A 21,879-nucleotide genomic window follows, 5' to 3' on the forward strand; every position below is an offset into this window, starting at 1 on the left:
TGCTGTGAACAGAATTTGGATTTAGAGAACTTTGCTGTTTTAAGGCACTTCAGTTCAGTTCAGTCGCTCAGTCATGTCTGACTCTCTGCAACCCCATGAATCGCAGCACGCCAGGCCTCCCTGTCCATCACCAACTCCCGATGTTTACTCAAACACATGCCCATCGAGTCGGTGATGCCACCCAGCCATCTCATCCTCTGTTGTCCCCTTCTCCTCCTGCCCCCAATCCCTCCCAGCATCAGGGTCTTTTCCAATGAGTTAACTCTTCGCATGAGGTAGCCAAAGTATTGGAGTTTCAGCTTCAGCATCAGTCCTTCCAATGAACACCCAGGACTGATCTCCTTTAGGATGGACTGGTTGGATCTCCTTGCAGTCCAAGGGACTCTCAAGAGTCTTCTCCAACACCATAGTTCAAAAGCATCAATTCTTCAGCACTCAGCTTTCTTCATAGTCCAACTCTCACATCCATACATGACCACTGGAAAAACTATAGCCTTGGCTAGACGGACTTTTGTTGGCAAAGTAATGTCTCTGCTTTTTAATATGCTATCTAGGTTGGTCGTAACTTTCCTTCCAAGGAGTAAGCATCTTTTAATTTCATGGCTGCAATCACCATCTGCAGTGATTTTGGGGCCCAAAAAAAGTCTGACACTGTTTCCACTGTTTCCCTATCTATTTCCCATGAAGTGATGGGACCAGATGCCATGATCTTAGTTTTCTGAATGTTGAGCTTTAAGCCAACTTTTTCACTCTCCTCTTTCACTTTCATCAAGAGGCTTTTTAGTTCCTCTTCACTTTCTGCCATAAGGGTGGTGTCATCTGCATATCTGAGGTTATTGATATTTCTCCCAGCAATCTTGATTCCAGCTTGTGCTTCAACTAGCCCAGCACTTTTCATGATGTACTCTGCATATAAGTTAAATAAGCAGGGTGACAATATATAGCCTTGACGTACTCCTTTTCCTACTTGGAACCAGTCTGTTGTTCCATGTCCAGTTCTAACTGTTGCTTTCTGACCTGCATATAGGTTTCCCAAGAGGCAGGTAAGATGGTCTGGTATGCCCATCTCTTTCAGAATTTTCCACAGTTTACTGTGATCCACACAGTCAAAGGCTTTGGCATAGTCAATAAAGCAGAAATATACGTGTTTTTCTCAAACTCTCTTGCTTTCTCGATGATCCAGCGAATGTTGGCAATTTGATCTCTGGTTCCTCTGCCTTTTCTAAGACCAGCTTGAACATCTGGAAGGCACTTAGTTTACAGCAATTTGTTACAGAAGCAATAGAACTGAACACAGTGGTGGTCCCAGAGCTACCATCAAATGGCCTTCCTGTCCCCATCAGCCTGCAGTTAGGAACCAAAGAAACTGAAGTTACCCAGCTTTCAATATACAAAAGTTTCATAGAATGTCCCACATTGCACCATCAGTGTGTCTGTGTATTTTGTCTTCCTCGCTAGGATGCAAGCTCTTCAAAGACAGGGACTGTGAACGACCTTTTTTTTTTAACTCTAATTTTTTTAAATTGTCCAAACAATATATATTGACTGTACGGAAAAAAGAAATAAATATAAAAGAAATTTTAAAAGATCCATAATTCAACAGTTAACCATATTATTAATATTTTCATGTCATTCTATACTTTGTACACATATTATATATATATAACATATATAAAATATATATATAAAAATATATATAAAAATCACAAGATATATGCTGATTTAAAATTTTATCTTCCCCTTAATAGCATTATGTGGCTATTCCATGTCAATGGATGGAATTCTGTACCATCATTTTTACTGTTCTGTAGTATTCAGGCTGGGCCAGGTCCTCCTGTTATCCCTCTTCGGTACCCTTATATCTCACCTTTCGTAACACTTTTGACAGCTGTAATAACATTTGTGATTATCTGATGATTTTTAACTTCTGTTTTCTCCACTAGACTGTAATTTCCATGAGATAAAAGTGTGCCTATTTTTATCAAAAGTATAATCTCCAAAGCTTAGCCAAGTAGATGCCCAAGAAATATAATTCATGAGTGAATGAATTTAACCAAAATTTTTTCAGCCATTTCCTATTTTGTTATTCTTAATAAAGGTTTCTAGAACACAGTAGACTTTCAATAAACATTTGCTGAGGACTAATAAAATAATAGAATTTTAGAGACTGGTGAAGGATAGTCATTTAGTAGGCAGTAATGTGATTTAAGTCATTGAGAGGAAGAGAAGTAAGTCTCAGTCATATAAACATGAAGAACTGTACAGAGCTGATAAAAGGATCCTCAAAGTGAGTATTCTGGCAAATTTTATCTTTACTTTTCTATTTTTTTCCAAACAGAGACAGGTATGCACGATCAACAAGGTTTGATAACTCTTTAAAAAATCTTCCAAAAAAATAAATAAATAAATAGAAAATCTTCAAAGAGGTATGTTTTGTATTATAATTTTTTTATAAAGCTCTTCCTAAAATGTATGGTTATATAGCATAGTATAGGCCCAAAAAGCTTGGCAATCTGCTCATGTGTAAAGAGTAAACACATTCTTCGTATGGGCATAGTATCAGTACCAATCCCCTACATAATAAATAAGCCTTTATAAAAGTTAATAAGCTTTATCCAGTATTGTACATCAACCATGCTGCTCCTGCGGCTGCTCAGTCACTAAGTCGTGTCCGACTCTTTGCGACCCTGTGGACTATGTAGCCGGACAGGCTGCTCTGTCTATGAAAATTCCCAGGCAAGAATACTGGAATGGGTTGCCATTCCATTCTCCAGGGGATCTTTCTGACCCAGGGACCGAACACACATCTCCTGCTTGGCTGGTGGATTCTTTACCACCGAGCCACCTGGGAAGACATCAACAATACTTCAATTTAAAAAAAAGAAAGAAACAAGGGGGAAAAAAACAGTTAATAACCTAGTTAGCAATCATGGGGTGGACTAAACTAGACACTAAGCCTACAGAATTCTGAGCTTTAGAGAAGGTAATCAGTGGCCGTTAAAGTCTGTTCCGTATTTATGTAGAGATTATAAAATTAGAGTTTCTTTAAAATAAGACCATTACCTGTTAAACAATCAATTATAGAAAGTAACATCAGTTTTAAACTGTTTTTCAATGAATATTTAAAGCATACAAATGGTAAAAAATGTCCAAATGTGAAATAAGTATAATGCATTTCATCATTAAAATTCATATTCTTTATCTGACAGAAAAAGAAACACATAAAGATTGCCTGCAAATTATTCAAAGCCTCCAGAGATTGTATAGGTATTTTGGTTCCTTTCAAAGTTTCTTTAGTTATAACTTTATCGATTTATATAACCTGTCCTTCTTTACATGTTCTAGTAAAAACTTCTTTCATCTTTAAATGCTGGAAGTGAGAGGCCCCAAAAGCAAAAAAGGTGAGAGAGGGAATCGCTGAGTAGCTCACCGGAGTGTAGCATATAATGCAAAGGGCACTAGACTAAGCCCGGGGTGGAAAGCTAGTCCTGATATCACTGCCTTCGTTAGTTCACTGACGTTTCCTAGACTCCAGTTTCTTCGCCTGTAAAATGAAGGGGCTCAGAGATCTCAAGGGCCCTTACAGCACAAACATTTTAAGCTGTGAATTTCTGGGAGATGAGACAGTTAAAGAAAAGAAGAAAAACTCACACTAGATACCCTGCTAAAGGTTACTGACAAAATGCCCCTGATAGATTTTACTCACACATGCATGCCATCAACCTCCTAGGAAGCCTACTTCCTGTACATCTTGTTAACACTGATTTATCTGAAATCTGAGAGTCATTTTAGGACCACAGAGCCTTTATCAGCAACAGGGACTTTAATGGCTTCCTTAGAGAAAAGCCAAAAAGATAAAGAAGGAAGTTAGATTTGTGCAAAAAAATACACCTTCAGAACCTCTGCGGGAAAAATCAATATTGATAAGTGAGATATACTGGGAAAATTTCTTAGAGTAACAAAGAAAGTGGACACTAAGCTGTGTGTTAGGATTGTCTGCAGAATGGAGAACAGAGTCCTATTAATAATAAAGTGCCTATATCAAAATGATTAAAAGCAATTCCCTACATACCCTCACCTGGCTTTGTAATAGCCTATGTAGGCTAAGAGCACTGTCACCTTGCCACAGCCTATCCCATCCCATCCCAAGCCCCCATAAAAAGGGAGCATCCATGGTGAAAACACAATGCCTCCCCAGTCATCTTACCAGGGGTCAAAAGAGCAAGATGGTTTGCCCTGTATAGTCCTCCTATATACTAATCCAGGTATCTTAGAACTAGAAGCATCTCTGCTTTATCCAATTTGGTATGGAAGATGAGGGCTTCTTTTCTAAGAACACTTTCTATAATAATAATGATTCTGTCTAAAAATTGACACATACACTCTAAGACTAGCTTTCTGGTTTTGAAAATGATAGGCAATGTAGGATGTGGCAGAAGAGATACGTTTTTTGGAATCATCAATCAGTTCAAAATAAATTATTACCACCTTAATCTTTTCTACCAAAAAAAAAAATTGGCTATAAGCCATGCCCATGCTTTATAGGACCATTACCACCAAAGCTCAGCTATAAATACAAACCACTTTCTTCTCTGGGCCTTCTTGGTGCTCACATGTATTTGATGTGATGCTTTAGGGAGGTTACCCACTAGATAATCTTAAAGATCCCTTTCATCTCTGGCACTTTATGGTTCTAAGATAAATGAGCTTTTCCAGGTTGACCCAGCCTCAGAGCCTTATTTATAGCATTGTTTCTATGCAGAAAAATTTTACACATCTCATCCAACTGACTTAAAAATTAACTTTGGGACATAATCCATTTGAAGTTGAAGCATTCCACTATCTCATAAAATATTGTCTGCCATGTTCCTACACATCTTTATTACTATAGTAAATACTATTTGGGGAGAAAAGAACATATTAATTAAAATGATAAAAAATAAATAAAATACAAACTTTTTACTACAAAGAGAATTCTTACAGTCATCTTAGCATCTTAGCATCTTAAATTTTCTGGTTAGAATAGGTCAAAGACATCCTCCTTCTCATGTCCCTCTTGACTTACCTCCTTCCTATTTTCTTGTAATTCAACAAGCCCCTATGAAATGACTCTTAGGTACTGAAATTTGGGAGTCATACAAAGCATGGTGCTCCAGGAAGACAGAGTTGGGCAGTGTGGCTTTCAGACTCTGAGAGGCCCTTAATTAGGGTCCTACCTCCTGTAATTCAGAATCCTCCTGTTAAATTTGGGTGGGGCCTGTGACTTGCTTCTAACCAGTAGAATATGGCAAAGGGGAGGAGTTAACACTTGCACAGTTACATTACATAATATTGTAACTTCCATCTTACTAACAGACTCTCTGTATCTGTATCTCTCTGTATTGACACCCTCTCCTATTGGCTTTGAAGTAAGCTGCCATATGGAGAGGCCCATGTAGCAAGCGCTGAAGGTGGCCTTTGGCTGATAGCCAGTAAAGAGTTAAGGCTCTCTGCTTAACAATCATCGAGGAGTGTGTGCTTCCAACAGCCAGCTGAGCTTGGTAGGGGAACTTCCCTGCGAGAACCCCAGCTCTAATCAACACCTTGTGGCAACCTCGTAAAAGACTGAAGCAAGAGTCCGGCTAAGCCGCATCCAGATTCCTGACCCACAGGAACTGTGAAGTAATAAGTGTCTCCTGTTGTAAGCCATTATGTTTATGGAAATATTGTTACCTAGCAACTGATCATTAATATAGGCAGATGAGTAGCACAACATAATTAGACAACAACTTAAAGGCAACAGAAATCCAATATAAAGTTCTGGGATAAAGGTAGCTTTGAAATATTCCATAGAGAGGATATAAGTCCCACGTTCTTTCAAGAATTCAGACTGGCAGAGAGAGAGAGACACAGCACAGAGGCTGAATCGGCTGAGTATCATGGACAGAGGCACCACTGCAATGAGAAACAGTGAGGGGAGATTGCAGAGGTACATGGGGTCGAGGTCACGCCAGGGCTGAGTGGGCTCATTTTCAATAGGTAACAATACAAAGGGAAAGGCTCTTGAGCAGGGAAATGACAGTAAAAAGGGCTTTAAAGAACTTAATCCTATCACAGTATAAAGGATGGAGAGGATTAGAGATAAGAAGACCAAGAATAGATGTGCTGGCATAACGGTGTTCAGGAGAGGCCAACAAACATATGGGGGGTGGGAGTGGGGGGTGGTTTCACACTCATGAATAATCAAAGGCATGCAAATTAAAACTATAAAATATCATTCTGTGGTTGAATCAAATTTGTACAAAAACTACTAATACTAGCAAAGATAAAGCAATCTCAGACACTGTCAGTGGGAATGTAAATAAAAGAGACTTTATGGAAAGACAGTCAGCAAAATGCATGAATAACCTTAAAATACCCAGATCCTCAGACTCTACTTCACTGAGAACATATTCAAAAATAAATAAGTTTATTTACCCATCCAACAAACATTTGAGTGTCTACTATATTCCAGGTACAGAGTATATAGCCATGAACAAAACAGACCTCACTTCTGCTTTCATGAAACTTAGAAGAGACAAACATTTAACAAATAAGGATGAAATAAATGTATAATTACACATATTACAGGGCACAGTGGAACTTAAATTACTAGCTTAAAAAATACCTTTCTGGGAAGTAACATTTATACTGAGATCTGAAAGATGAATAGAATGAATAGAATTTAGCCACATGAAGAATAGGAGGATTTTTTTTTCTGATGGGAAAAAAAAACAACATTCATGAAGGCAAGAAAGCTGTATTCAATATCTTAGAGGATTCATTCATTAACCTATTTAACAACTATGTATAGAGGCCCTAGTAAGTATCAGGTATTAGGTGCTAAGGATAAGGGATGGGAGAAAATGATCAAGGTCAAGACAAATCAGGTATAAAAAATCCTGTAGGAATGGAAGGGTGTGGTATTTATAATAAAGCCAAAGATGTATGTGTGAAAAAGCAGAAAATCAATAACACTTGGCAGGAAAAAAAAACAGAGAGAGAGAATGGAGTATAGGTTCAGTTCAGTTCAGTTCAGTTCAGTTCAGTTCAGTCGCTCAGTCGTGTTTGACTCTGTGCGACCCCATGGACTGCAGCACGCCAGGCCTCCCTGTCCATCACCAACTCCTGGAGTTTACTCAAACTCATGTTCATTGAGTCGGTGATGCCATCCAACCATCTCATCCTCTGTCATCCCCTTCTCCTCCCACCTTCAATCTTTCCCAGGGTCTTTTCAAATGAGTCAGTTCTTTGCATCAGGTGGCCAAAGTATTGGAGTTTCAGTTTCAGTATCAGTCCTTCCAATGAATATTCAGGACTGATTTCCTTTAGGATTGACTGGTTGGATCTCCTTGCAGTCCAAAGGACTCTCATAAACACAAAGACTGTCTATCTCCTTCCAAATCCAAATAGTATAGACTTACCTTAGAAACGTACATTCAAAACTGTACCATTCATTTATAAAATTACCATTTATAGATAGAAATAGGCTTCCCTGGTTGCTCAGATGGTAAAGAATCTGCCTACAATGCAGGAGATCCAGGTTCAATCCCTGGGTTAGGAAGATCTCCTAGAGAAGGCAATGGCTACCCACTCCAGTATTCTTGCCTAGAGAATTCCATGGACATAGGAGCCTGGCAGGCTACAGTCCATGGGGTTGCAAAGAGTGGACATGATGAGCGACCGTCACTTTCACTTTCATAGACAGAGATACTTAAATGGCTCAGGGCTAAAATGCTCATGGGCAAAGAAGAAGTAGAGATCAAAAATAAATTTTAACATGGATACATAAGTTAAGGCATTGCTATACTTGAGGGATTACCCTATTATAACTATCCATGAGTGTGTCCCAACTATGCTAGGCACTCAGGGAAAACGAACCATTTTTTTCAAAATAATAAGGAGGCTTTCTTTGCAAGAGGCCAAAATGTACACAGAATAATCTGAGGATTTGAAATTAAAAACTGAGTTTGGGATTGACATGTACACAGTGCTACATTTAGATTGGATAACCAACAAGGATCTACTGTATAGCAAAGGGAACTCTGCTCAGTATTATACAACAATCTAAATGGGAAAAGAATCTGAAAAAGAATAGATACAGGTCGATGTATAGCAATCACTTTGCTATACACCTGAAACTAACACAACAATGTTAATCATCTGTGTGAACATGTGTGTTTGTGTGTGTGTGTGTGTGTGTGCGTTCAATTGTGTCTGACTATGCAACCCCATGGACTGTATGTAGCCCATCAGGCTCCTCTCTCCATGGAATTTTCTAGGCAAGAATACTGGGGTAGATTGCCATTTTCTCCTCCAGGGCTCTTCCCACATCTCCTGTGCCTCCTACTCATTTATACTTCAGTATAAAATAAAATATTTCTTAAAAGTTAACCAAATGAACCTCCAAAAGGTTAAGGATGAACTGACAATTACACAAACTTTATGATAAGAACATGCTTGGAGTTACTAGCAAGTTAAAAGGGAGCCATAAAAATGATCATGACCTCATGTGAACAGTAAACCCAAGGAACTAGAGTCCTTTTTCTCCTGTCTCCTCAATTACCCAGATGGTAATATGTCTGGTACATGTCACCAGCATTAAAGAGTATATAATATTTGACACTACCTTCCAAAAAAAAAAAAGATATGCAAAACTCTACTATTTTTGTACTTCTCTGTGAGCCTAAAACTGTTCCAAAATTAGAAGTAAAAACAAAATACATGGGTAGACTTGCTACAGTAAATAACACAAAGTCTAAAATTTGTGTTAATTTCATAAAGCAATCAAAAAGAAAGACAAATGAAATAATCCTCCAAATTACGCTCTTGAGTCCAATTTTCACTTCTGTCAAGAGAAAAGCTCACGGTCTATCTTGGACAGTCCACTGCCCATCAGACTTCTGGGGAGGTCATTTCAATCTCTCTAAGCCTTTGCTACCCCTATCCCACAGGTTGGTATCATATACTTCTTGACTATTGCATTCTATACAAATATTCATTATTACTATTTAAAATTCTTTATTTGAACTGCATTATTCCTTCATTAAATGGAGAAATATCTCTTAAGATTAACTATTTGGATTTTTTCAAGTTTTTCAATTTATCAAATTAATCTACTTTAGCAGGGGCCCAGATTTAATCAACATATTTATCTAACAATAAATAGAGTTATTCTATCTCTCCAAATATTATAGAACTACAGTTTAAAAAATGTGTTTATTTGCATTAGTCTTCTCTTATAAAATTCACAAATGGAACTGGCTAACCTTAAAATTAGTTTGATTAATTCTAAACACCTGTCTTTATTTATTAAGTTAAGTCACTCAGTCGAGTCCGACTCTTTGTGACCCTGTGGACTGTAGCCCACCAGGCTCCTCCATCCATGGGACTCTCCAGGCAAGAATACTGGAGTGGGATGCCATTTCTAATAAAGTTTGATGGGCATAAATACACAGTTTGAACAAATATATTGACATCATACATACAATACATTTGATATCTTTTCCCCCATAGACAGTAAAAATGAAATAATAGCTCTTTTGAAGAGAAGAGGTGATTAAGTCAGGAATTTCAAGAAATCCAAAACCCGAACCTTGAAAACTCAAAAGAAATTTCAAAGTCTGACAAAGAAAATATATCTTTTATAAAATTGGAAATAAGTGTGTACTTATAAATGAAGCACCACAAAATGTTTCACTATAACTTTACAGTGTCAAAATCCATTATCCCTCTGCCTTCCATCAAGTAGTCTTAGGAAGAAAAATATTATATTGTTTTCTGGGTTAAAACTTCATGTACAGCCTAGAGGCTAATGGGAAAACAGAGTACAAAAGTAACTCTCTCAAATCACGCATTTACTCATTAAAACCTTAAGGTAGGCCATTTTAACACGGCACCTAATTTTGTTTCCTGGTAAATGTATTTATAGACCAAAACCAGAAATGATTCAAGTGGACAGTTAAAAAAAAAAAAACCAACAAAGAGCATATAAAAATAATCTTCAGTAAGATATTATCTTTATAACAGTAAGAAAAATTGGACGCCCCCTCCCCTTTCAAGTTCCCACAATGTTCACCATTCAGCCACAGTCTACTCACTTCCGATGGGTGTGGTCCATGCCACTGTTTGGTATTGCTTCCAACTCTGCATTTTTCTGCCCACAGATATTTCCATAGCTGTCGTATCCTGATACTAGTCTTGCTGCTGCACCTGTTGCTACTGAAAAGCCACAAATAAATCCCTAGGGGAAAAAACAGAAAAAAACATACAAATAAACCATTTCAATAGCAACAGCCACTACTTGATACGATAATGAGCTTCTTTTGTCCGCTGAAGGGAACAAAGAGCTCTCTTTCCTTATTGCAAACACTATTCCACTGTTTTCCTTGGGTTTCACATAAGCTGTACAAAGAAGTCCACAGGGAAACACTATTTACTACAATAACAAAACAAATCTCAAGCTTTTACATCATAAGTATGTCTTTGCATTTTATAATAATAATAATAGCAGCTTCTTTGTACTGAACATCTGCTTGATGCCAGGATCTGTACCAGCTGCTCACCATACATTATCTCTAATCCTCATGATGGGGAAACTGAGGCCCAGAGAGGGTAAATAAGTCATCCAAGGCCATAGAAGCTAGTAAAAATCAGGGCATAAGACTCAAACCTAGCTTTCTTCATTCTTTTATTTATTTGACTATACTGGATCTTAGTTGTAGCATGTGGGATCTAGTTCCCTGACCAGGGATTGAAGCCGGGGCCCCCTGCATTGGAAGCTCGCAGTCTTAGCCCCGGACCACCAGGGAAGTCCCCATTCTTTAGTTTTATTTGGTTGTCAAAGTGTTCTATTAAATGAAGAATAGCAAGAGATGAAAGACAAAAATTCAAAGAGCAATAGGTATGTGGGTTTCAAATTATCACTTCAGTACACACAACACTTCTGTTTTCTTCCTGCAATAAAGTTGTGTGGAAGCCAAAGAATAATACGGTGAAGTACATTCATGCTCTGAATATTGGAGACTCAAGGACAGTGAGGCCCTGGGTCCATGTGACACAGAGGTCACTTCATTTCATGGGGATAGGCTTCACCACAGTGCCAATGGCAAATGGTACTCGCTTCAGAACTGCATCATGCTTGCCAAGTCAAGGATGCATTGATCAAAGCAAAGCAATAAACCCTACACTCAACTGCCGGCTACTGGGCATAAGAGAAGGAAATAATAAGGTGAGTCACTATCAATAAACTGAAATGGGAGAAAACACAGAGGTTAAGATATATTCTTGCAAATGCGGTCACTAAAAGATTGAGTTTCTGTTATTTTTAACAAAACATACTAAGGTTAATGGCTAACCTTTCCAATATAGTTCTTTAACAAGAGGCATCATAGAGTAATAGAAAGAGGATCCAGAAAGATCTGGATTCAAACCCTCACTCTACCATTTACAACCTATATAACCTTGATCCGTTTACCTTCTTAGACTGTTTCCTCCTCATCTCTGGCAAAAAGTAATATCAACTATTTCACAGCCAAACGATGGGGCCTCCATGAGATAACGCATCTCTAACTTTTAGCTGGGTCTGTATGCAGCAGGTAGTCAATATATTGTAGCTGCTAATGAAAAAGTCAGACTAAAGAAGTTGATAACAGTAATTGGAGATTAACCAAAAATCCCTTCAGTTCTAACTTTTGGGAAAAAATTTTCTAGGGGGTTGGGGGAAGTGAGAAATATTGTCAGTCATTTTGTCATTACAGAGAAACATTCAGACCACAATTACCATCTTCTTTCGCTACTAGTCTAAAATAGCAGAGCCCTTGCATAATTAAAAGGTTATGTTCTTCTTTCACTTTTTATAGAAATGTTCTTATGTTTGATAAGTACTTTGTGTTACAGATGGCCTTCAATGGTTTCTGAAGTCCCTTTATGACTATTTTTAACAGCACTGTTGGAAATGTACATGTGTGTGCTTTTGTGCATGTGTGTGTTTGTGTTTTTTAGTTATAGACCACCTCATATCCTTCTGGGAGGTAGGCAGAGTATAAATTATAAATGTCTATATATATGGTAAAATGGGACACTGACATATTTTGACATGGGCCATCTAAACTTCTTAGTAGCTTCCCAAAGCATGAGAGTGGAGAGGCTGAGAAGCTGTAGGAGGGAAAGGGGAATAGGAAGCTAATGAGAGAGAGAGAGAGACCACGACTGTTATCCTGGAGATGTCCCATATGGCACAAGCAGTGACAATGGAGAGCTAGGCCAAATATAACTAAAAAGACAATCTCATTTCTTTAAAAAAGTGTGAAATCCAAATTCAGGAAGCAATATAGTTTCAGATGAGAAAAAATGTACATGAAATTACAATAGGGTGAGAGAAACTTTACAGAATGTACTCTATAATTCAATGGCTCCAGGAGGCAGGTGGAGTATTATTTAGCAGAAGGAAATCACATTAATGAAGCAAGTTGTAAGGGGGATAAGGAAAGCTTTTATACACCTATAGTAGGGAGCAATCACTAGAGAGAAAGGAAGTCTTTTCACAAGGAATAGAATCATGCTTAAGATCTTAAAATGACTGAGCTACTGAAGTGCTTTCAGAACTGCTATTTCAAGAGAGTGAGAAGGAGCAGACAAATCTAATCACAAATAGGAGGTGACTCAAATCAGATAAAGAAACCAGGGATGGTAGATCACAGGCAACTCTGGCAACTAATAAGTGCCTATTGCCTACGTGGGAGAAAAACAATTTGCTAATTAATGGACTGTGTTCATTTCTCCTTCACATCACAAGCTTAGTTCAATTTAAGTAAGAGTTTTGGCTTAGTTTCACTCACTCTTAGTCAAAAAAAAGGACACGTTTCATTTCACAAGCAATGCTTGAATTTCACACATGGAGCTTTTACCACACCACTGAGCAAGGCAAAGGTCTTAACTTTGCTCTGAAGAAAAAAAAAAGTCAACAAAACATGTATGAGGGGTGGGGAGGGAATATGAATATGGCATTGTGTTTCAAGATAAAAAGACTTTAGGCTTACAGCCTTCTCCCAGGGATTAATGAAAATATATCCAGAATTTTTTCTCAAAGACTACCTCTCTTACCTCAAACAACACTTGGAGTCAGTCTGCTAGTAACTAACTTGTCAAACCTTAGAGTAACACTTAGCTTCTGTTCTTCCTTTTCCAAGAACTCTGAGACCAGGAGGCTATTAGGACCCAGCAAACAGCATAGGATTAGAAAGTCTGATGCAGAGCTAATACTTATGCAAACAAATTTCAAAAATAAATTTAAAAGCTTTGACAAGCTGCCAGATCTTGGGATTTCTTTAAAGTTTAATGGGATATATTACTCTAAGAAAGAGGAAAGAAGAAAAAAACAAGAATAGTTGGAAGTCTAGGAAATATCAAGTTCACCCTGAAAGAACTGAGATGTTCTCAAAAGAAAAAAATATTAATGGAGCATGAGGGAGCAAAAATCAGACAGGCTATTTCAAGGGCAGCCTGAGCAATTAAAAAAACATAGACAAAGAATATGTACTGAGAACTGAAACCAGCTGCAAATACTCATGACCCCAGGTAAGTCACTTTATCATTTTAAATTCTCTGAGCCTCAGTCTCTTTACCTGTCACTAGGAATGAATTAGATTAGTCTCAAAAGTCCTTTCTAATTCCAAAATTTTATGATTCTAAGGAAAACTATTAATCGAAACAGAGTAAACATTTTTAGGCTATACTTTCAGGGAGAAGTATGGGCCCTCCGATCCACTGTAATGACTAAGCATGTAGTATGTGGGGGTGGTGAAGAAGAGTAGATTAAAAGTAAATGGATTTAACTGTACATTTAAAAATAGTCAAAATAAAAAATTTTAAGTTATGTATGTGTGTGTGTGCGCTCAGTTGCTCAGTGGTGTCTGACTCTTTTGCAACCCCATGCACTGTAGCCTGCCAGGCTCCTCTGTCCATGGGATTTTCCAGGCAAGAATACTGGAGTGGGTTGTCATTTCCTTCTCCAGGGGATCTTTCCAACCCAGGGATGGAACTGGCGCCTCCTGTGTCTTCTGCATTAGAAGTGGATTCTTTACCGCTGAGCTACCAGGGAAAACGAAGTTATGTATACTTTACCACAATAATAAAAAAAGAAAGAAAAAAAGAAAATCCAAAGGATCTAACAGAAAGCAGGCAGTCATTTGGATCAGGTGACCTTAAGGTAATTTCTGGCATGCTGTTCTTCCTATTCTATGATCCTGGCAAAGCATAGCCCAACACACAGGTGACTAAATACTTCAGTGAGTCTTTGAGTCTTTCCCTTTGTGCTGCCTGCTTCACAATAGTTAATGAGGTAGAAACACTATGCTCCGAGCACTAGACTAAGACTATAAAATAAAAAAGGTCCTTGAAAGCAGTCTGAAGGGACGACCTATGCAATAATGGCTCTAAAATTCAGCTCTAGTCCAGATCGTTCTTCAAAATTCCAACTCTGTATATTTCCAACAGCTTCTCTCTACCCACACACCCTACAAGTCCACAACTCAGCTCCTTCCACATTTCCCCAAACCACTTTCCCTTCCGGCATACGCCCCATCTCCATTAGAAGCACCATTTCTGACTAGACTGCTAAGATACAGAGGGAGAGGACTCTTGCTTTCTAACTCTGCACTAGAGGAAGCAGTAATGATAAACTCTTTGCTCAAAGAGTCTGAAATATTGAGGAGACAACATTTAACTGGCAGGTGAGGTTACTGTGTTCTACAGGTCCATGTTCTCAACAGCAGCTTCTGTTGTTCCCAATTCCAGGCAACAAAGAAGGGACTGTCACTTAGAGGCCTTGCCTTCTTCCTCGTCTCTCCTGGGTTCAATGCCGCCACCATGTAATCTTAGACAAGTTATTTAACATATCCCTGTGCCCCCTTATCTATAAAATGGGAATGATGATAACCAGAGTAGCACTGAGCAGTTGTGAAAATTAAATCTGTGTCGAGTGCAGAGAAGAGTACCCGGTCCATAGTAAGCAGCAATAATGATTAGGAATAAGTTGTATGAGTTGTCTGTATCTTCTGTCTTCCAAAGTATGTACTCCTTTTAGGACCCTCCTCTTTTATATATATATACACACACACACACACATATACATATATATATATATAATTTTATTTATTTATTTTGGCTGTGCTGGGTCTTCATTGCTGTGAGGGCTTTTCTCTAGTTTCGGAAAACAGGCGCTAATTTCCAGTTGCGATGCTCCGGCTTCTCACTGAGGTAGCTTTTCTTGTTGCGGAACACAGGCTCTAGGGCATGTGGGCTTCAGTAGTTGTAGCACATGGGCTTAGCTGCTCTGTAGCATGTGGGATCTTCCCAGATCAGGGATCGAACCTGCATCTCCAGTACTGGCAGGCGGATTCTTCACGACAGACACTAGGGGAGCCCCAGCTTCCTCTTTATCCTGACTTTTGTGGTACAATGATCTGGGCAGATTTGGCCCATGTGAATCTCTTTTCTCTCCTCTTTTCACATATACCTCTCCTTGGAACAGAATGAAGTCAGCCTAACTAAGGTGGGAAGAACCTTGAGCTCACGTGGCCCAAGCTTCATTCCACAAGCCATGCTTATTGAGGAATTCTTTACTGGTAATCAAGTGACTGCTTGGCGACTAAGAGTTGCACTTTGTTTCTCCAGCCTACTCTTGTTCCTTCATGTGCACAGAAACTGGGGTTTGGAACCTACAAGGAGCTGGGGTAGGATCTGAGCTAAAAAAGCTTATACTGAACCCGTAACACAAGAATCCCTTAGTCACCCCACTTGCCTGCAACACTGATGACATCAAACATTACTGATCCCACTTCTTCTGTCTGTCTCCTGCTCTCTTTCACTACTTCTTTATTTCAGGTTTTTCACCAGTTATTTGGACTCATCTAAACCACTGCATCAGCCTCCAAAGTGTTGGCCTGAAATCTCTTCCCCCTTTACAATGACTTTACATTTACACTGGCTACCAGGGCCATCTTTCTAAACTCAATCATATCATTTCTTGCTTAAAACTGCAATAGTTTGTCAGTGCCTACAACAGTGGGTCTCAACCCCAGCTGAATATTAGAATCAAAGAGATTAAATTACATTCAATGGGGTGGGGTCCATACATGAGTATTTTTTATTTTAATCCCAGCAAATTATAATATGCAGTTAGTGTTGAGAACCACTTGTTTACTACCTTAATGGAAAATAGAAATTAAGAGGTACAATTCAACATGTAATTTTTTAGAACAGGGTAAGCATATATCCAATAATTTCAAAATATTGAATAAGCGCCAATCTAGGAGATGATAATAAAGACTGACAGAAATTTACTTTAAAAACTATCCTAAGTTCTAGACAATTCAAGCATGGAAAATATTTTAAAAGTAAGAGAAGAAACAAAAGAGAAGTACACATATTTATGATGAGATGAACATGTGTAAATAAAAAGATTTAGTGGTGAAGATGAGTGAAAGATGACAAGATCTTAAAATATTTCAGAACTAGAGAGTAGGTACCAAGGAGTGAGCAAAGAACTGCAAGTAAGAGCAGTGAGTAAAGATATGGTTTGAATGATAGGTTGTAATAGGATTGAGAAAGAAAATGCCTATAAAAGCAGAAGCAACTGGCCACTAAATGAAAACAACATAGGCAGAAAATTCTAGTTCCTTTTCTATTTTTGCCTCTCATGGGCAGCAGTATATTCTTAGATAAGCTAATGTTCACTATACTTTGCCTGTAAACTGGGGATAAAACTAATTTTATAGGGTAATTGGGAGAATTTAGTGAGATAAATATATAAAAATGATAGCATCAAGCCCATGAAAATGCTCAAAAAATATTTGTTGAATGTTTCTCTTAAAGGTACTACAGAATGAAATCTAAAGACAAAAATGAAATGCAACTCTTAAAAAACATACAAGGCTTCCCTGGTGACTCAGTCAGTAAAGAACTCATCTGCAATGCAGCAGACCACCTGCCATGCAGGAAACCTGTGTTCCATCCCTGGGTGGGGAAGATCCCCTGGAAAAGGAAATGGCAACCTACTCCAGTATTCTTGCCTGGGAAATCCCATGGACAGAGGAGCCTGGTGAGTTACAGTCAACAGGGTCACAAGAATCAGACAAGGCTTAGTGACTAAACCGCCATCACCAAAAACATACAAAACAAATATTCAGAAGACAAAAAAAATTGTTTACTGTTGTGCCAGTAAGGTGGGCAGAACTTTGAGATTTCTCCAGTTTCCACATGGTAAAATTTGATGTTAGCTCTACTCCAAGGAATGGTAATCCATAAAAAGAAACATTCCAAAGCAAATAACACTATGCCTGCATTTAAAAGTACACACAATGGGTCTTAATTACCACCACACTGAAATCAACATTATATTAATTACCATTGCATTAAAACATTTCCGTAAACAAATAGCTCCTGACTCTCCAGCCACTCCCAAATCAGCCTATTAACATTAGTGATTGCACTTTCCTGAGCTATTTTAGTACAGAAAATCAAAAGCACTTTGGGAGGTAGGTACATATTTTTATAAACATAATTTTGAAAGGTCAGCTGCTATTTGTCTCAGAGTGAAACTCAGGAGGCAGGGAGAGGTTGTGGACTAGTTCTGTTAGCAAAGAATGTCTCCTCCATCCCTGGGTGCTACATTTCAGTTTCTACTTCATTAAACTAAGTAGACTCTTGAACAATATCTTACAAGTTCTAAGTTAGGAAATGAGTAATTCTGATATTTTCTAAATATCCTAGATTTGGTGAAACTGAGCCATCTATTATTTTTAAAACTAACACTCTTTATTTTACTGAATGTCTTATATCTTATCAAAGTTCCCTGTTTTCTTTTCCTTGGTTCAGAAGCTGGACTGGTGTCCACACTTCTGCCCATTAGCCATGAAAAGGGTTGTTCTGTAATTCTCAAATGATGTTTGTGAGGTGGGCAGCTGCAGAGAGACACAGAATAAGATTACCTAAAAAGTAGTAATAATGAAAAATAATAAGATTCCTAAAAAAAAAAAAAAAAAAAAAAAAGGTATGGGAAAAGATTAAATACACTCACACTTGAGTGGGGAAAAAATAGCATGCCAAAGGTAGTAGATCATGGCATCTGGCCCCATCACTTCATGGCAAATAGATGGAGAAACAATAGAAACAGTGACAGACTTCATTTTAGGGGGCTCCAAAATCACTGCAGATGGTGATTGCAGCCATGAAACTAAAAGATGCTTGCTCCTTGGAAGAAAAGCCATGACCAACCTAGATAGCATATTAAAAAGCAGAGACATTACTTTGCCAACAAAGGTCTGTCTAGTCAAAGCTATGGTTTTTCCAGTAGTCATGTATGGGTGTAAGGGCTGGACTATAATGAAAGCTGAGCACTGAAGAATTGATGCTTTTGAACTGTGGTGTTGGAGAAGACTCTTCAGAGTCCCTTGCACTGCAGGGAGATCCAACCAGTCCATTCTAAAGGAAATCAGTCCTGAATGTTCATTGGAAGGGCTGATGCTGAAGCTGAAACTCCAATACTTTGGCCACCTGATGCAAAGAGCTGACTCATTTGAAAAGACTCTGATGCTGGGAAAGATTGAAGGCGGGAGAAGGGGACAACAGAGGATGAAATAGATGGTTGGATGGCATCACCGACTTGATGGACATGAGTTTGAGCAACCTTCGGCAGTTGGTGATAGACAGGGAAGCCTGGCATGCTGCAGTCTGTAGGGTTGCAAAGAGTCAGACATGACTGAGCGACTGAACTGAACTGAACTGAACTGAACTGAAGGTAGCATAATTGTGTTTCAAGTTGCAAAGACTAAGAAAGAGAGAACAATACTGTCTGCGCAATTCCCTCAAGGGAGAAACAAGGTGACAGAAAAGAGCACTGGCCTGGAAGGTAAGAGACGGGGCTCTGTTCCCAGCTCTGCCGTTAACTAGCAGTGTGGCCTCGAGATGGTCACTTTCATCTCTGTGGTCTCGTGTTCTTGATGTGTGTAATGAGGGTGATGGGCCAGACGAGGATTTCTAAGTGCTTTCTAGCTTGAAATACCAGCTAGCTCTAAAAGGGCTGCTTTCTACCTCTTGTCCAGCCCAGTACACCAGCAGTGACACTGAAGTCCCTGAAGCCTGTGTGGAAACCCCCGCAGGGCAGACTGGGGATGCAATGTGAATAAACACAGCCCCAACACTTTGCACCAGGGACTCTGCTCCTCCATCCTCCACACCCATTGGAAAATCACCAGCTCCCGTGATCCCCGACCGAGAAATGCCACTTAGTCCCACAGGCACAGCAGGCAGCAGGAGCCTAGGATGGGTAGAAGGAGGAAGAGGCAGGGAGCAACCGGCCGCCCCTCTAAGAAGAACTAAAAAAAAAAAGTCACAACAGGGAGCATTGTAGATATCATCTAGCAAAACCTCTAATTTCATAGAACGGCACTACCAAGTCCCTGAAAGAAACTGACTGGCAAAAAAAATAACCATCAGGACTGCGTGACTGGGCTGAATAAACACTCAGGACTCGATTCCATGACCACTGCTCTGCTCACCACCTGCATCAAGCTTAGAGTTCATGGATATTTATGTCAAAGGCTTTCTGGCTTTCTGAAATGATCTAGTCAAAGAGAGAGTTTCAATTATTCCTTAATTTTGACCTCAGTTCTCATGCAAACCAAAAAGAAAAGAAAAAAAAGTCAAGGGGTACCAATACCACTTAACTGTATGGGAAAAAAAAAAATAACCTAATTCTATGGTATCCTAGAACTTCCAGTTATAAGCAATTCAAGAGGGATTATTCATTTACAAATATAAATAAATATCTAAATAACAAGTTCCCTCTTCAAACCAACTCCCCATCATCCCCTTGAATCATGGGTTCATGTTCTGAGGATCTGTGAGCTTCTTACCATCCCAATGCAGAAGAGGATGAAAAGCAGCAGCCACGGTATGTCTGTGCAGCTACGGTCCTCCAGTGGCTTCCATTCTCGCTTGGAGCTCTAATTGAAAAGACAAAATAAGAGAGTGGTAAATGTGAATTTTAGTAGAAGTGAGGAAGGCACAAACATAACACTGATATCTAAACTCTGAATCTTTAAGATGCAACTCAAATATTTGTCAGTTTTCTGTGAATTTTACCCTAATACCCATCTCTCTTCCTGACCAGGATTGATTTCAGTGCTTTGTTGGTATCTCTATTAGAGCAGTTAGCATGCTCAATTACTACCACTGAGACGTGTCCCTAGCAGAACGTGAGCTTTGCATAAGAAGGACCACTGCTCATTTCCCAGCATCTAACACAATGCCTGAGGGTTCATGGCATGTGGTCAGTACAGACTTTTTAAAATGAATAAACAAATTCTTCCAACGTCAGTCTTAGTGGTAGCTTTTTCTTTGTGTGACTTTTGCCAGACTTAAAAATGTAGAACATGCTTTTCTACATGTTCTCATCTAGGAAGGAAGTTGAATAAAATGAATTTCTATAGAAGGCTTGGGAAACTTATGGAAAAAGTTCTGCAAAAAGAAGGCTAGGGCCTCCAGTGGCTTCCATGACAAGATACAGGAAGCAATCTAGAAGGCTTGTCAGAAGGAAGGACACTAACAGAAGGAGGCTGGAGATAAGGGAACCCTCTAGTATAATTAGTATTTAGAGTTCAAGAATGAGGACCCAGGGACTTTCCTGGTGGATAAAACTTCATGCCTTCAATGCAGGGGACCTGGGTTCCATCCCTGGTTGAGGAACTAAGATTCTACATACCACAATTAAGCCCACATGCCACAATTAGAGAAGCCCGCACTGTTCCAAAAAAGAACCAGTGCAGCCAAAATAAATACTAAAAATTTTTAATTAAAAAAAAAAAACCTAAAAAAAAAGAGTGGGGACACAGTTCTCAATTAAGTTTGCTTAGCTTTTCCTCCTTCTGAAAAAAATAATTTTTAACTTTGACAAACTGATGAAAGCTACAGATCCTTTTCTTAGGAGATAAGCATGTAGCTGCATAATTTTCTCAAAAAGTTCAGGGAATTCAGACCCTAGGTTACAAAACTCAACTTTAAAACATCTGCCTATTGATGTTAAGAGCAAAAATCTGGAGCTACAACCACTCCTTCCTGACCCCTAAATGCTAACCAGACAAATGCCTTTTCAGTGCCTCAGGCTCTGAGTTGTTCAACAGCGACAACAAAAACCCCACCACACTTAATAGCTTGTTCCCAAACACCGACACAAGAAAACAAAAGAGCACTAGTTAGTCATGGGAAAAAACCTTACCCTCAGACTCTAACTAGCATTAAAAACCAAGAGGGAGTAGGCAGTTTTTTCCAGAGGAATGTAGCATTATGGCGGATGGATAAAGGACTCTTCTCCTTAGCTCTGTCATTAGGTAGCTAAACAATTTTAGATAAATCACTTCATCTCTCTGGGTGGCAGGAAGAAGTGAGATTAAATCTCTTAGGTTCCTTCCAGTTCTAAAAATCTATGATCAGGAATACAGTTTTGTGAAAATTTGTGCAATGACCAAAAAAAAAAAAAAACACCCTGCAAAAATAATTTGACATTATTCCCAGTGTTATTCCAATAAGAATGCCTGTATTGTGGGCTGCGTTTTGGAAGACAGTTGCTTCCAGTATGAAAAAGAATGTTTCTTTGTATTAAATGATTTCAATCTTGAATAATATCCATTACAGTAAAATTACTTACAAACACAGAATTTGGACGCCTCTTTGAAATTCATTACATTTACTCTAAGGTGATTTCCAGAACAAGGGCTACGTTGAAATATTACATTTGCTTATCTTAACAAATAGTATGTATTAGGGGAAGGAGGAAGAACAAGTCTGATTGAGCATTCTCTT

The 21,879-nt window shown here is 38.8% G+C and overlaps 1 protein-coding gene across 3 annotated transcripts in view; it reads right to left on the bottom strand.

Annotated features, from left to right (window-relative positions):
- SLC44A1 (solute carrier family 44 member 1) overlaps positions 1-21,879 on the bottom strand; it is a 212,292-nt gene that overhangs the window by 136,362 nt on the left and 54,051 nt on the right. For all 3 annotated transcript variants that reach the window (XM_061163489.1, XM_061163488.1, XM_061163487.1), the window contains exons 2-3: positions 19,935-20,024; positions 10,119-10,261 (exon numbers count right to left, since the gene is read on the bottom strand). In XM_061163489.1, the coding sequence (XP_061019472.1) occupies positions 10,119-10,261; positions 19,935-20,024 (233 nt within the window). The remainder of the gene's footprint in view (positions 1-10,118; positions 10,262-19,934; positions 20,025-21,879) is intronic.

This window comes from Dama dama, chromosome 16 (genome assembly GCF_033118175.1).
Source record: "Dama dama isolate Ldn47 chromosome 16, ASM3311817v1, whole genome shotgun sequence".
Lineage (NCBI taxonomy): Eukaryota > Metazoa > Chordata > Mammalia > Artiodactyla > Cervidae > Dama > Dama dama.